The sequence below is a fragment of the Oncorhynchus tshawytscha genome, linkage group LG21 (genome assembly GCF_018296145.1).
Source record: "Oncorhynchus tshawytscha isolate Ot180627B linkage group LG21, Otsh_v2.0, whole genome shotgun sequence".
Taxonomy (NCBI): Eukaryota; Metazoa; Chordata; class Actinopteri; order Salmoniformes; family Salmonidae; genus Oncorhynchus; species Oncorhynchus tshawytscha.
Window position 1 is genome coordinate 24,860,459 of NC_056449.1, and position 17,339 is coordinate 24,877,797.

Here is a 17,339-nt window from a genome sequence, read left to right on the forward strand (position 1 = left end):
AGGGTGCCATTTGGGATGCATCCATGCATAGTAGACTACACCACGCCAAATGATTTTTCCAGTAAGTGAGTTATAATGTGGAGCGAATGTTCCACCCTGTCACAAGTGAAATGGGACGTATTTGAGGTGCCAGCGAACATGGAATTAGCATACTTGTGCGAATCTGTAAAAGGTTATGCCCTCAGTAATAAGTAGTATTATTCAATTCCGTTTGGTCAGGACAATATTTTCCCCATGAAACCATAAGGTTATCTTACTGAAGTGTTTTATTCCCAGAACAAAATGTGAGGGAACACCACAGCATGCTATTCTCAGATTCTTCTCTGCAAAGAAAACGCTTCAACATCTCCTAAGTACGCTTTTGAAGAACTACAAAGCTCCTTCTATGGATAAATAGTATTTTCAGTTGTATAATGAATAGCACTTAAATGCACTGAATGGCTCATGTATCATGTTTGGGATCCACAGTATTTGGGGGAACAATACAAAATTAATGACAGAGCAAAAGAGCCTTGAAATCTGCCTCATTCTTGACACTCACTTTTTTGTGTGTTTCTGTGAGGATGGACCATCCAAGACATCCAACTCGGGTGCCAGCCAGCAACTGTCTAAATTGTTCAGACACACTGGCTTGGATTCAGGTGCCGAAGAAACACTCATTAAAAAAATATCTTTGTGGGTCTGTCGAAAGGAGGAGATATTTATCAAACACAGGATTTCCACAGGCCTCTTATCTCTAAAGGCCTCTTATCTCCACAGGAATCTTATCAACACAGAAAGGGATATGTTCATTAATCACTGACCGCTAGGGGGCAGTTTCAGCAGTGCCTTTGTGTTGAGTCTCTTTCTCTTTAACACACACACACACACACACACACACACACACACACACACACACACACACACACACACACACACACACACACACACACACACACACACACACACACACACACACACAGTATCAGCCAAAAGTTTGGACACCTACTCATTCAAGTGTTTTTCTTTATTTTTTACTATTTTCTCACTGTAGAATAAAAGCGAAGACACCAAAACTATGAAATAACACATATGGAATCATGTAATAACAAAAAAAGTGTTAAACAAATCAAAATAGATGTTATATTTGAGATTCTTCAAAGTAGTCACCCTTTGCCTTGATGACAGCTTTGCACACTCTTGGCATTCTCTCAACCAGCTTCATGAGGTAGTCACCTGGAACGCATTTCAATTAACAGGTGTCTTTTCAAAAGTTAATTTATCTAATTTATTTCCTCCTTAATGCGTTTGAACCAATCAGTTGTGTTGTGACAAGGTAGGGGTGATATACAGAAGATAGCCTATTTGGAAAAAGACCAAGTCCATCATTACTTTAAGAATTCTTCAAGTGCAGTCGCAAAAACCATCTAGCGCTATGATGAAACTGGCTGTTATGAGGACCGCCACAGGAAAGGAAGACCCAGAGTTACCTCTGCTGCAGAGGATACATTCAGTAGTTACCAGCCTCAGAAATTGCAGCCCAAATAAATGCTTCACAGAGTTCAGGTAACAGACACATCTCAACAACCACTGTTCAGAGGAGACTGCATGAATCAGGCCTTCATGGTCAAATTGATGCAAAGAAACCACTACTAAAGGACACCAATAACAAGAAGAGACTTGCTTGGGCCAAGAAACACAAGCAATGGACATTAGACCGGTGGAAATCTGTCCTTTGGTCTGATGAGTCCAAATTTGAGATTTTTGGTTCCAACTGCCGTGACCTTGTGAGACACAGAGTAGATGAACGGATGATCTCTTCCCACAGTGAATCATGGAGGAGGAGGTGTGACGGTGCTTTTCTGGTGACACTGTCTGTGATTTATTTAGAATTCAAGACACACTTAACCAGCATGCCTACCACAGCATTCTGCAGCGATACTCCATCCCATCTGATTTGCACTTAGTAGGACTATCATTTGTTTTTCAACAGGACAATTACACAAAACACAGCTCCAGGCACTGTAAGGGCTATTTGACCAAGGAGATTGATGGTGCTGCATCAGATGACCTGTTCTCCACAATCACCCGACTTCAACCCAATTGAGATGGTTTAAGATGAGTTGGACCACAGAGTGAAGGAAAAGCAGCCAACAAGTGCTCAGTATACAGTGGGGCAAAAAAAATATTTAGTCAGCCACCAATTGTGCAAGTTCTCCCACTTAAAAAGATGACAGAGGCCTGTAATTTTCATCATAGGTACACTTCAACTATGACAGACAAAATGAGAAAAAAAATCCAGAAAATTACATTGTAGGATTTTTAATGAATTTATTTGCAAATTATGGTGGAAAATAAGTATTTGGTCAATAACAAAAGTTTATATACCCTTTGTTAGCAATGAATTTCTGTAAGTCTTCAGAAGGTTTTCACACACTGTTGCTAGTATTTTGGCCCATTCCTCCATGCAGATCTCCTCTAGAGCAGTGATGTTTTGGGGCTGTTGCTGGGCAACACGGACTTTCAACTCCCTCCAAAGATTTTCTATGGGGTTGAGATCTGGAGACTGGCTAGGCCACCTTGAAATGCTTCTTACAAAGCCACTCCTTCGTTGCCCGGGCGGTGTGTTTGGGATCATTGTCATGCTGAAAGACCCAGCCACGTTTCATCTTCAATGCGCTTGCTGATGGAAGGAGGTTTTCACTCAAAATCTCACGATACATGGCCCCATTCATTCTTTCCTTTACAGGGATCATCCTGGTCCCTTTGTCCTGGTCCCTTTGCAGAAAAACAGCCCCAAAGCATGATGTTTCCACCCCCATGCTTCACAGTAGGTATGGTGTTCTTTGGATGCAACTCAGCATTCTTTCTTGCACAATTGGTGGCTGACTAAATACTTTTTTGCCCCACTGTATGTGGGAACTCCTTCAACCATGAAGCTGGTTGAGCGAATGCCAAGAGTGTGCAAAGCTGTCATCAAGGCAAAGGGTGGCTACTTTGAAGAATCTAAAATATGAAATATATATTGTTATATTGTTTAACACTTTTTTGGTTACTACATGATCCCATATGTGTTATTTCATAGTGTTGACGTCTTTACTATTATTCTACAATGTAAAAATTTGTCAAAATAAAGAAAAACCCTTGAATGAGTAGGTGTGTCCAAACTTTTGACTGGTACTGTACATACTATCAGAAATAAATATTTATGTACATTAAGTGATCTCAAAATCAGAAAATAAGTAGACATTATTGTGAAGTATGGTAAGTGGGTGTGTGAGTACTATAGAAAGGGAGACTTTCAGTCGTCTGTCCCTGTATGTGCTTTTCCTGTCTGGTCCTTTCACCAGACCACCTGACTATAAATAAGACCGTTAAGATTGCCCACATCCTTGCCCCTAAAATAAATCCTCCACTATATGGCCAGAGCAGAAACCCGGCACCTATGAGGGACCGTGCAGTCTGACAGAGTGAGCCAAATAAGAGGCGCATTATCCACAGCATAGTTCCTCTGCACACACACACACACACCACACACACAGAGCATTGCAGGAGGGGCGATCCCCTACTTGCATGGGAACTTAGTTCTGGCTCACCTCAAGGCGCTGGTTGTGGGTGCCAGTAATGTCCTCTCTGGGCCCTGACCTGCCTTGCCTGTCACACTCCCCTTCCTGCTGGCCCAGTGTACTGTAACAGAGTAGCAAAGAATGGGAGCCAGTGTGGGGATCTGGGGACTGCATCCAAAATGTTACCCTTTTTCCTATATAGTGCACTACTTTTGACCAGGACCCATAGCGCTCTGGTGGGTCCTGGTCAAAAGTAGTGCACTATGTAGGGATTAGGGGCCATTTGGGATATAGCCCTAGAACTCATCAGAGGGGTTGACTCAGTCCTCCTTGCTCCCTCAACGCTGTGGGTCTGGCACACTGCACAGGTGGAAAACGGAAGACAGTGAGTGGCTAGTCATTAGGGTGTTGGCCGCTCTCTGCCCACTAACTTTATCCACAACCATAGCCTCTTACTTACTTGTCATGTGCGGTTTAAAAACTGTCATCGCAGAGTCTTACCAACGAGAAACAGTCAGTGAAAGAGCAAGGGGGTGAATGGGGGGGAACTAGAGATATTAAAAACAGTCACGCTGCCTTGATGATGCCTACTGACTTTGAGATAACACAGGTCTGTACACTGAGAACTGAGCTTCTAGCAGGCCTACATAATTATATGTGGAAAAAAAGATTCTCAGCAATGTGGAACAACTTGCATTTAACTTGTTGTAGTTTAAAGGCCCAGTGCAGTCAAAAATAGGATTTTTCTGTTTTATATATAGACTTCCACATTATGAGGTTGGAATAATACTGTGAAATGTGCAAATAATGATAATGCCCTTTTAAGTTGAGCTGCTTGAAAAGACCGCCTGAAATTTCAGCCTGTTTTGGTGGGACGGAGTTTTGGCCTGCCTGGTGACATCACCAGCCAGTCAATATCTTAACAGACCAATAAGAGAGTTCCAAACCATTCTGCCAATAACCAATAGTTTTCAGTTTTCCACTCAGACCACTCCCAGACAGTCTCAATTCTTACTTGAGAAATTGCTATTTGCTAAAAAGTTGTTTCTTTCTGACCATTTTCATTGAAAACAATCACAGTAAGGTACATAATTGTTATCCAGAAATTATTTGATATTGAGATAAAAACAGATGCATTGGACCTTTAAACAACGCACAAGTCAATATGAACAGCATCCCATATTTATTTTTACAAATGTCCATTCACTCGCTCTTAAAATTCACGCAATAGGCTACTTTCCTTTGGTAGCAAACTTTCCGTTTGAAAAGAACATTCCCCATTTTAAGCATACAATCACTCATAATTAACAAACTCTCAGCTGAGAAACAAGAAGGCAAAATACTCAAACCCGCTTGCCAATCAATCTGTCAAAACCTTGCCCTTTTCCTCGCATTAATGTCCCCGGTATTATTATTTTTTCCCGTCTTTTTCGTGGAACTTCACTGTTGTTGAGTATTTAAACTGGAAACTATCTGCAGTTGTTTTCTTTTCTAAAACACCTGTCTAAACAGTGGAAAAGCCAAGGGTGAGTCTCGCCTGTCAGTGTTGGTGACAGCTCTTGACAAAAATTCAGTAGAGACAATCCTAAAGACGCCCACTCAAGCAAAACAATGCACGTGTGCTGGAATGACTCCAGCTGTGTCTGTGTTGCAAAGGCTCGCGTTTCTTCATGAGGTAAATGTTTTGTTTAGCAACACAAAAAAATGCAACAGGTAAACTAAAAAAGGCAGTTTCCTCCTTTATATTTGTTTATTAAAGGGTGCCTATCTTTGTTTTGTTCTTCTCTATGGTTTCCATCACCTTTTAATCTTTGTCTAAGTAGGCCTACAGAAAGGTTTTCATGACCTTGACTCAGCAAAACAGTTACACCTGAAACCAAACCCCTCTTACAATTTTGTGAAGAGGACAAAAGGCCTAACTATTTAAGTGATTAATTAATACAACGGCTGGCATTTGGAACATCTGTAGGACCCGTTTCAGTGCAGATTTAAGGAACAAAAGCCAGGTGCCTCATTAGCTTTTGGAGTCTTTACTCAGTCTGTATGGGGGGGTTGCCTCCTATGCTTAAATTTCTCATGGATCCTTAATCTGCTATAGCTAGGTTACCTGACCTTCCATCTCACCAAGCTCCTCAGGTCCCATGGGGCCCCATTCTATTGGTTTGCATTGTCCCACCTGGGGTGAAAAATGGCACTGTGGCCTTGGGCCACTACACATCATTATACTGTGCATATCCATAGATGACAGTCCCTTTATTTCATGCTGAGGGGTATTACTCTGTAACTTCACTTTATTAGTTGCTCATTGTACACCTTTGGAATGGGAACAGCCAATGTTCCCTCTCATCTTACTATAAATTGGGATTTATTAAGAACATCAGGATCAGCACAACAGAATAGAGTCCATTAATTAATTAAGCAATAAGGCCTGAGGGAGTGTGGTATATGGCCAATATACCACAGCTAAGGGCTGTTCAAATGCACAACACAGAATGCCTGGATACACCGCTTAGTCGTGGCATATTGGCCATATACCACACTCCCTCATGCCTTATTGCTTAATTAATTAATGGACTCTATTCTGTAGCGCTGAACCTGATGTTCTTAATATATCCCAATTTATAATTAGAAAAGTAAAAATAATAATTAGAAGAGTAAAAATACCAGGGCTTTCAGTCAATCAGCATTCAGGGCTTGAACCACCCAATTTAAAATCCATTTTAGATAATGGTGTTTTACAGGATAAATATGCACAAATTAAGCACATTGTGTGTCCAGACCAATGTACAGCAATATGTTGGAAAATCACATTGTGATCAGTCATCATCAGTCAGTCATGTCAATCAATTACAAGTGTGTGCGCCGGCATGACAGCGCACGTGCACATACACGCGCACACACACACAGGTAATGAAGCATACACTCACACTAACCTCACAAACTAATATAATTATTTCCTGAAATCCACCTAGTAAACTATATGCATCAGTAATAATATATAAACTATTGCACTTTTGTTTATATACAAACACTGTCTGTACCACTTTTGAATGTTCATTAAAACAACCATTTTCTATGTCTACAGAGGATATACCATTATTTTTCATACTTAACTTTTAGATTGTGTTTATGACACAGAGGCAATTACATCCAACAAGAGAGGTTCTTGACATCTCACTGAAATGTGAGCAGCATTTTATAAATAAGATCTTCCACAAAACAATGCAGATGATTTACAAATATATAATTTACACAAGGCGAACACCGTGGTTTACAGAGTAAAATCCAATCATGTCATGTATTTTCTGTTGTACTACAAATACAAATGTTGACATCCTCTGTGTGCAAGTACAACATAGCGGTCGAAGAAAACATTTTGACAAATACAAACTACAAGACAAAGCAGGGACGAGTACAAACACATGCCTATAATTTATGTATGTATACACTCTTAGAAAAAAGGGTTCCAAAAAATGGTTTGGCAGTCCCCATGGGGGAACCGTGGAAAGGGTTCTACATGGAACCCAACATATTTATTGAAACGGTTCTCCCATGGGAACAGACAAAGAACCCTTTTAGGTTATAGATATAACATTTTTCTATAAGAGTGTAAGTTGGCTGTTATTCAGCTTGTTTGGACAAGATGAAGATCCAATGAAGACATTTCACGTGTCAAAGCAGTTCTTCATGGCAGTGTTTTCTGTTCTACAGACAGTTGAGTAAGGCTATAAACATACAGCTAAGATGAATTATCATACCTTTAAGCTGCTCCAGTTCATATTTACATTTTTATCCATTCAAGGTTAAAAATAGCAACAGAATTGTTCAATGCCAAATATATTTCAACTAGGACTACATAGGTTTTCCACAAAAATACGGTCTTGATATGCATCACATGAAACTGAATGATGCTTCAATTAAAGATGTTATCAACATAAAAATATAAATCAGGAAAATAGATACTTTTTGGGTAATTGGTCAATTTCACAAATGTAGAGTGGCAGAAAAACTGAAATTCCTGATGATCAGGTTAATAAATCAAAGTTTATTTTTTCTAACTAACATCTGTTATTAATGTTATTATTACATCTTGAAAGTAATGGGAAATCACAGTTGTTCAAGCAAGCTGCTAATTGGCAAGTGAAATAAAACTAGTTTCCATTGACTACAGTGCCTAAACATCTAAACCTTTCCTTTTAGAAGGGCACTGTGTAGAGCACTAAGAATGCAGAAGCTATATTTTATAGTGACATATTCCTTGAGCACACTCTAAATAAAGCCAGCGGTTCATTTTACATTCAGCACATTGTTTTTACAGATGTTGGATCTTACTTTGAACAGTATTGTCGTAGCAAAATAATCCTGCAGCAACAGGATTTGAAAGTTTAGTCCATAATGTTGCTTGATCAGTGGTTGGGCAAAATGAGGCTACACGAAAAATGCAACACTGCTAATATAACTGTGTGTTGGTGTGAGTTTTCAGTGAATTTATGTAAATCACAAAGCTCATCTGCATTTCCTGCGGCGCAGAAAAATTCGGCTCCTGGATGCTGATTGGCTGAAAGCCGTGGTATATTTAAGTAATGATGCCCGAGAAGCCGGTGTTTGGAGGATATATTGACACGGGTGTTGCTAGGCCTGAGACAAAGTCAATATATCAGCAACAGGAATTGTTAATTGTTATGTGATTATAATTAATGGACATTTTTTGTAGGGGTTGATACATTTTCCGTTACGGCAAAGTAAGTCTGAAAGTGGAAAATACTAGCTTTAGAAGCCTTTTTAAATGTCGAAAACACTACAAGTTTGCAGGAAAGTTCCTGCAACAACAGGATGATCAAATTAAGATATGGCATCTGTATACACAACAGCAGAGGGAAAACACATTCTATCATTAAAATTACATTTTGGAAAACAGTGGTTTATGTATATTTTTCTGTTATAGAAACCAACTTTTCATATCTATATACAATCAAATGGTCCTTTAAAGAATAATTGACAATGAAGATAGTAGAAAAAAAGATGTCAAAATAGTAAAAGTTTCTCAAAAAGAAAATAAACACTGACAAATGTGTTTAAACTGCTAAAAAAATGGAGGTCCCATTTCCTTTCAGCATAACTTTCAACAGGTGTCTGCTGTAGCCAAAGCTGGTTACTACTCAAAAAATAATTCAAGAAAATATATTAAATACTGAAAACAGGAATATACTGTGGGGTCGCTGTAAATTTACATACTGGACATACAGAGAGATTCTCATATAGAAATCTTAAAATATGCCGCTCTTGGTCCGATGACCCTAAAAACCTTTAAAAAAAAGGAAATACTGATATACAGCCTTTCTGAAGACTTGTGCATTGAGAGAGTAAAGGGAGGAATCAGTGTGTGTGTTCAGCAGAAAGAAGCAGGCCAGCTCAATTCTCCTGCTCTGGCTATGGGCCAGTGTGTTGGGGCAGCCTGCTGGTCAGAGGCCCTCACTGCTGTATTCAGCTTGTGGAGGGGCAAGAGGGAAGGTAGGGGGAGAGGGGGTCACTGCACCACACAAATGGAGCTGCGCGGGGGGTTGACTGTCCTCGCCACAGGCTCTTGACTGTAGTTCACGATATCTGCCTTCACCACATACTATGGAAACACACAGACATAAAGACAGACATAAACAAAGGCAAAACATGAGAAAGTTGCCTCCACACTAGAAAATCCATCTGATTTATTCACAAATTACCCAATTTAAGATTAAATGACCTAACTGATACTACTAAATATTTTTCATTTGTTCTGGCATAGTCCAGAAATCTATATGGACAACTTAAAGCAGACCCCAGGTCTTCCTTCCCAGACCCCAGAGCTTACTTGTATAATTCAAATGCATTACATTTGTCCGATTCAGAAAAACATGTAAACTGAAGTATGCAAGCTAATGGATGAATGTTGTGGTAAAAATAAAGATGGAAAATCTTCTCTACAGTAAAGATCTGATCTACAGTAAATACAGTAATACACTTGAAGTCGTAAGTTCACATACACTTTAGGTTGGAGTCATTAAAACTCATTTTTCAACAACCACAAATCTCTTGGTAACAAACTATAGGTTTGTCAAGTTGGTTAGGACATCTGCTTTGTGCACGACAAGTCATTTTTCCAACAATTGTTTACAGACAGATTATTTTACTTATAATTCAAAGTATCCCAATTCTAGTGGGTTACATATACTAAGTTGACTGTGCCTTTAAACAGCTTGGAAAATTCCAGAAAATTATGCTAATTGTCGGAAGTTTACTTACAGCTTACCCAAATAAATTCCTGACATTTAATCCTAGTAAAAATTGCCTTAGTTCAGTTAAGATCAAAAATTTATTTTAAGAATGTGAAATGTCAGAATAATAGCAGAGAGAATTATTTCTTTCTTTCATCACATTCCCAGTGGGTCAGAATTGACATACACTCAATTAGTATTTGGTAGCATTGCCTTTAAATTATTTAACATGGGTCAAACATTTCGAGTAGCCTTCCACAAGTTTCCCACATTATATTGGGTGAATTTTGGCCCATTCCTCCTGACAGAGCTGGTATAACTGACTCAGGTTTGTAGGCCTCCTTGCTCACACACGCTTTTTCAGTTCTGCCCACACATTTTCTATACGATTGAGGTCAGGGCTTGGTGATGGCCACTCCAATACCTTGACTTTGTTGTCCTTAAGTCATTTTACCATAACTTTGGAAGTATGCTTGGGGTCATTGTCCATTTGGAAGACCCATTTGCGACCAAACTTTAACTTCCTGACTGATGTTGCTTCTTGGGATGTTGCTTCAATATATCCACATAATTTTCCTCCCTCATGATGCCATCTATTTTGTGAAGTACACCAGACCCTCCTGCAGCAAAGCGCCCTCAAAACATGATGCGGCCACCCCCGCGCTTCCCGGTAGGGATGGTGTTCTTCAGCTTGCAAGCCTCCCCATTTTTCCTCCAAACATAACGATGATCATTATGGCCAAACAGTTCTATTTTTGTTTCATCAGACCAGAGGACATTTCTCCAAAAAGTATGATCTTTGTCACCATGTGCAGTTGCAAACCATAGTCTGGCTTTTTTATGGCGGTTTTGGAGCAGTGGCTTCTTCCTTGCTGAGCGGCCTTTCAGGTTATGCCGATAAAGGACTCGTTTTACTGTGGATATAGATACTTTTGTACCCGTCTCCTCCAGCATCTTCACAAGGTCCTTTGCTTTTGTTCTGGGATTGATTTGCACTTTTCGCACCAAAGTACATTTATCTCTAGGAGACCGAATGAGTCTCTTTCCTAAGCGGTATGATGGCTGCGTGGTCGCATGGTGTTTATACTTGCATACTATTGTTTGTACAGATGATAGTGGTACCTTCAGGCATTTGGAAATTGCTCCCAAGGATGAACCAGACTTGTGGAGGACTAAAATTTTTTTCCTGAGGTCTTGGCTGATTTCTTTAGATTTTCCCATGATGTCAAGCAAAGAGGCACTGAGTTTGAAGGTAGACCTTGAAATACATCCACAGGTACACCTCCAATTGACTCAAATGAGGTCAATTAGCCTATCAGAAGCTTCTAAAGCCATGACATCATTTTCTGGAATATTCCAAGCTGTTTAAAGGCACAGTCAACCTAATGTATGTAAACTTCTGACCTACTGGAATTGTGATACAGTGAATTATAAGTGAAATAATCTGTCTGTAAACAATTGTTGGAAAAATGACTTGTGTGTCATGCACAAAGTAGATGCCCTAACCGACTTGCCAAAACTTTAGTTGGTCAACAAGAAATTTGTGGAGTGGTTGAAAAACGAGTTTTAATGACTCAAGTGTACAACTTAAGTGTATGCAAACTTCAGAGTTCAACTGTAACTCAATTCCCACAATTAAAATACAATGAAAACAGCTACCATTACCACCACAACCACTTTATAAGATGCTTTAATTGTGTTTTTACACCAGGCACTAATAGATATATTTCAGGAGATAAATACATCTATGTGTGACTGTGTAAACATACTTCCAATTATTGAACAGAACAGATTTTGCTCTGATTGGTCTCTTGTCTAATGGGGGCTTCGTCCTGAGGGTAGTCCACCAGCTCAGCTTTCACGATCCTCTGAGCAGCATAACACACCACCACACCAGCAGAGAGATGGAGACAAAACCAGGCAGGAGAGAGGGATAGAAAAGGAGATGCGTGGGTAGAGGAAATGAGGTGTGGAATGAAAAGAGAGAGAAGACAGGAATGAAAACAAAGATGCAGACGGGAGGTACAGTTGGTTGGAATGGAGGATGGGGAAAGGTGAAGACAGGGTCGTGGAGGAGACGGAGAGAAATGAGAAAGACAAATGGATTTAACAGAAGAACATACTAATGACATTTTCCCGGGTAACACAGCCAAATGTCCATGAACAAGATACATTTATGAAACATTTCTCCATGTACAAATGAACACTCATGTATTAGAATACTCCCAGCCTGATATGAATGGTGTGCCAAATGTTGGTTTATCCATAAAGATCTGGGAGTGAGACTTTACATTTGTTTAAGTTTAAGCCACTAGTGTGCACTTCATTAACTGTTTTTTGGGTGTGCGTTCTCAGCTCCTCATCTACTAACATGTTACCATGCCAAGTTTTAAATCAACCATTACATCTTCATTGAGGAGAGGTATTAGAGGTCCCCCATGTCCATGTAATCTTATTAATTATGATATAAAAGGCTAAACTGATTCTAGATCAGCACTTCTTCTCTGAGAAGCTTTATGAATACGGGCCCTGGATATTGAGTAGCAGTAATTGGACGAACGGTTTCTGAACTTACAGTTAGACCTCAGACCTGGATTGGGCAGTGAGCAAAGAGCAGAGATCGTGGTTGTAACCCAGGCACTGGTTGGCTATTCTGATTAACGAGCTGCCGATGCCTGGTGTCGGACCCTGTGAGTGATCAGCGGCCCCAGTATCTGATCTTCCAGACAGGGGACCATGATGGAGTGGGCTCCCAGGCCGATAAGATCTTGTCAGGGTCCCTGACCCCCATGTACAGCTCTCTAAACCTGACAGCTGATAATCAGGCTGTCCTGCCTCCCAACAATAACCTGGAGCTGCCTTTGACCTCCTTCCCCAAATCCATTTGGCTACAAATCAGAACATCACTCCTCCCATTGATAACACTGCATAGCAACAAGATATTTTTGGCAGACAATCACCCCCCAATTTATTTTTATCTTTACTTCTTTTCTTTCTACTTCTATTTTCTTTGTCTGTGTCTAGCTCCAGTGAATGTTGAGGCCTACTACTGTAGCCTAGAAACCTGACCCATTCTCTATCCAAGATGAAGATACACCGTTGAAGTGGGATAGTCTTCACTCCACTAAAATATTACTTATTTTATGTATAAACATTTATTTGGACTTGCATCCCTGAAGTGACCCATAAACATCATAGAGTACGTCTCTGCGACAGACTAGGGCGGTCATGAAATTGTGTCAGACGGTTATTGTCATGCAAAAAGACTGCCGTCTCATGGTAACTGACCGTTAATAAACAAACTCATTTAGCATTTCTAGGTCTCCACGCTTACAAGCCACACACAAGCCACTCATGTGCGCCTTTGGAACATCTACATTTTAAAAAGTTGAATAAATCAATTTATTATACACCATCACAATAAATCAATTTATTTTAGGCAGGTCTAAAGAAATCTTATGGAAAGAAATGTATTTCAGAAGAACAAAATACGAGTTGGTCTACTGTATGTTACATTCCCCGACTATGCTCCATGCCATAGGCTGTAGGCTTATTCATTTAGCTAACAAGATATGCTTATAAGTCCCAGGCCATTATTTTATATATGTTTTTATAGTAGAAATAATATAATTGAACTTAGCTGAATAAAATAGAAAGGATATTTTTTCCATTCCGGGTCGAGTGTGCATATGAAGTAGCTATGTTGAGCGTAAAAGTAATAATTTGAAACAGGTCCTATATGCAAGATTTAGAGTTATTTGGCAACTTTAGTTGTGAATGTTACAAACCTTAGAATGTCAAACATATATGGGCTACATGATGCGACTATAGGCTATTGATGATTTGAGAAAGTCTATTCATTTTTCAAATCATGCCGGGTGGGCTTCTCTGGTTTTATAGCAGAGCATGTGCTTAATATGAGCAACAATCAAAACCCTGCTTTCACACGGGATTACATAAAGAAATGTCTGGGCTTATAAGAACACCTATTTCACTCCACATATCAACCACTGTTTGAGGAGCACACTGTGCGACAGAGCACTTGAGAAAGGAATGAAGGAGAGAGAGGAAGAGATGGAAATGCACAGTGGTGAGATATTCTGTAGCTAAACGTAATGTGTCAGCCTATTCATTATCAAAATATAAAAAAATGCCCCATTACTAGGCTATTCAAAATCAAATACAAATTCACTATAAGTGTAGGCTAACTCCGTAAACCACCCTGCACAATCAATGAACCAACAGCATCGCCTAGGCCTATAAGTTCTCTCCCAGACTCATGGATAGACAGTTTGTAGCGTAGCATAAGATAACCAATCCATCCAGTATGCATAATATTACAGTCCAAACACATAATTTAATAGCATTTGTTTAATTTTGGAGTATAGGCTAGACCAATTATGTACCAAAGACATCTTAAAACCAGTTAAAAAAATAAAATAAAATTCTGCTGTGCGTAATACACAATAGGCTATGTATTGTATTATGGCACAATCATTTTAATATAGTTTTTTTTCAGGCTCATAAGCCTATGAGTATGTATAAGCTCTAATACAGTGTGTGTATGGGTGTTTTGAGTGAATCATCACATTAGAAAGCGCTGTCCATTTTGTTGTGTTAGGCTTTGAAACAACATCCACAATAACCATGTTTCCCACTCAGTTTCAACCTGTTATTAAACTTCTTTCTTCAAATTGATCGATCACAATGAGGCGAGTTTTAAAAGCACAATACTGTTTTGATGATAAGTGTTTGATGTGATTTTCCATTGCATTTGTATTGATGTCAGAATGTCCAGAGTGCATAAGAGGAGATTACCATGACTCTATGGTCATGTCGAATTTTACTACGGTCATGACTCATGACTGCTGGTGTGGCGGTAATACAGTCACCTCAAAAGCCCTAGATCAGACCACTCATCCAGCTTGTTTAGCTTGGATTAAAGCACTTGGGTTTATTGAGGTAGCTATCATGGGAGGTGACGGAGGGGAGCGGAGATGGACACCTTCATTAGCCTGTCTGTTGACAGCAAAAGAGGCAGGGTGGGGGTGGAAGTGTGTCCTCTCCCTTCTCTTGGGGTACTGACCTCCCCATAGCCCCAGCCTCATCAGCCACTCTCTAGCCAGCATGGCACCGACCAGTCATATCACAAGCAGGATGAATGCCTCTGGGGGAGGTTCCCTGAGTAATCCCACCTCTGTCACCAGTGACGGGGCCACCTGGTCTGGCTGGTTCACAGAGGCCGAGCTTGGAGGGAGATAAGCTCAATAAATCAGAGGACGCATCCTAACCTTCCCACCCTACACTGCCAACCTCTTCACCTCTCACCTCACGCACGATTGGGCTCTAACGTCGTCAATGTGGCTGTATTTACAGATGGACAGTCGCAGGTACAGTATAACTTGAGTAACAAGGGTCCTGTGACCTGGCACACACGGTTTGACCTTGTGTACATGTGTGTGGTTATAAGAAACCATCCAAACAATGGCAACATGACTTGCTACATAATTTACCCTTCGCTAAGCCCCGACCCAGAATTTTGGGCAACCAATAGCAATCGCTCCAATTGATAGGAACGGTCATCGAGTCCGACACCATGGACAAGCTCACGTTTGAAACACATGAAAACCATTGGAGCATTACAAAAACTGAGTTTTCATTCAAAAACAAATATTTTAAAATGGCTAAATAATTTAACAGTGCACCGGGGTACTGGTACTGTGATCTGAAATGCAGAGCCTGGTGGGTTATTTCTCTAATCTGAAATTATACTTTTGTTATATTGGTTTGCTAGCTCAGCTGGTTAGCTAGCTCTCAGTCTCATTGACCAGCCAATGTTAACCCTAGCTAGTCACTGTATAGCTGCCAGCCAGCCAGTTAATAGAACGTATTGTTTCAAAATGAATATTACCTTGCTGCAGTGAGCTCCAAAAGTATTGGAACAGTGACATTTTGGGGGGCTTTGCACTCCAGTACTTTGGATTTGAAATGATACAATGACTATGAGGTTAAAAATCTTTAATTTGGAGGGTATTTTCAATCATATCGGGTGAACTGTTTAGAAATTACAGCACTTTTTATACTTAGTCCCCCCATTTTAGGGGACCAAAAGTATTGGGACAAATTCACTTATGTGTATTAAAGTAGTCAAAAGTTTAATATTTTGGACCATATTCCTAAAACACAATGATTATTGTGACTCTACAAACTTGGACGCATTTGCTGTTTGTTTTGGTTGTGTTTCAGATTATTTTGTGCCCAATAGAAATTAATGTTAAATAATGAATGTCATTTTGGAATCACTTGTATTATAAAAAAGAATAGTCTAAACACTTGTACATTAATGTGGATGCTACCATGGTAACCAATAATCCTGAATGAATCATGAATAATGATGAGTGAGAAAGTTAGACGCACAAATATCATACCCTCCCCCAAAAATGCTAACCTCCCCTGTTATTGTAAATGATGAGAGGTCAAATCAAATGTTATTGGTTACATACACATGATTGGTAGATGTTATTGCGAGTGTAGTGAAATGCTTGTGCTTTAAGTTCCGACAGTGCAGTAATATTTAACAGTAACCTAACAATTCCACAACTGCCTAGTACACACACATCTACACTACCTTTCAAACGTTTGGGGTCACTTAGAAACGTCCTTGTTTTTGAAAGAAAAATTGACACATTTTAATGGACACTTTTTTTGTCCATTAAAGTAACATCAAACTGATCTCAACGTTAACAGTGAAGAGGCGACTCCGGGATAATGGCCTTCTAGGCAGAGTTGCAAAGAAACAGCCATATCTCAGACTGGCCAGTAAAAAGAAAGATTACGATAGGCAAAAGAACAAAGACACTGGACAGAGGAACTCTGCCTAGAAGGCCAGCATCCTGGAGTCGCTTCTTCACTGTTGACTTGAGACTGGACAGAGGAACTCTGCCTAGAAGGCCAGCATCCCGGAGTCGCTTCTTCACTGTTGACTTGAGACCGGTGTTTTGTGGGTACTATTTAATGAAGCTGCCAGTTGAGGACTTGTGAGGCATCCGTTTCTCAAAATAGACACTAATGTACTTGTCCTCTTGCTCAGTTGTGCACCGTGGCCTCCCATTCCTCTTTCTATTCTTGTTAGGGCCAGTTTGCGCTCTTCTTTGAAGGCAGTAGTACACAGCGTTTTACGAGATCTTACGTTTCTTGACAATTTCTCGAATGGAATAGCCTTCATTTCTCAGAACAAGAACGTACTGACGAGTTTCAGAAAAAAGTTATTTGTTTCTGGACATTTTGAGCCTGTAATCAAACCCACAAATGCTAATGCTCCACATACTCAACTAGTCTAAAGAAGGCCAGTTTTATTGCGTCTTTAAATCAGCACAACAGTTTTCAGCTGTGCCAACATAATTGCAAAACGGTTTTCTAATGATCAATTAGTCTTCTAAAATTATAAACTTGGATTAGCTAACACAACATGCCATTGGAACACAGGAGTGATGGTTGCTGATAATGGGCCTCTGTATGCCTATGTAGATATTCCATTTTAAAA

The 17,339-nt window shown here is 39.9% G+C and overlaps 1 protein-coding gene across 2 annotated transcripts in view; it reads right to left on the reverse strand.

Moving 5' to 3' along the window:
• Window positions 1–6,704: 6,704 nt before the first annotated feature.
• The window catches only part of LOC112235396 (ras-related protein Rab-28), an 86,768-nt gene continuing 76,133 nt past the window's right edge, over window positions 6,705–17,339 (reverse strand). The window contains exons 7-8 of one of the 2 annotated variants that reach the window (XM_042303233.1): window positions 11,566–11,664; window positions 6,705–9,165 (exon numbers count right to left, since the gene is read on the reverse strand). In XM_042303233.1, coding sequence (XP_042159167.1) covers window positions 11,572–11,664 — 93 coding nt within the window. In that variant the 3' untranslated portion in view covers window positions 6,705–9,165; window positions 11,566–11,571. The remainder of the gene's footprint in view (window positions 9,166–11,565; window positions 11,665–17,339) is intronic. The other variant, XM_042303232.1, reaches the window with a different exon arrangement.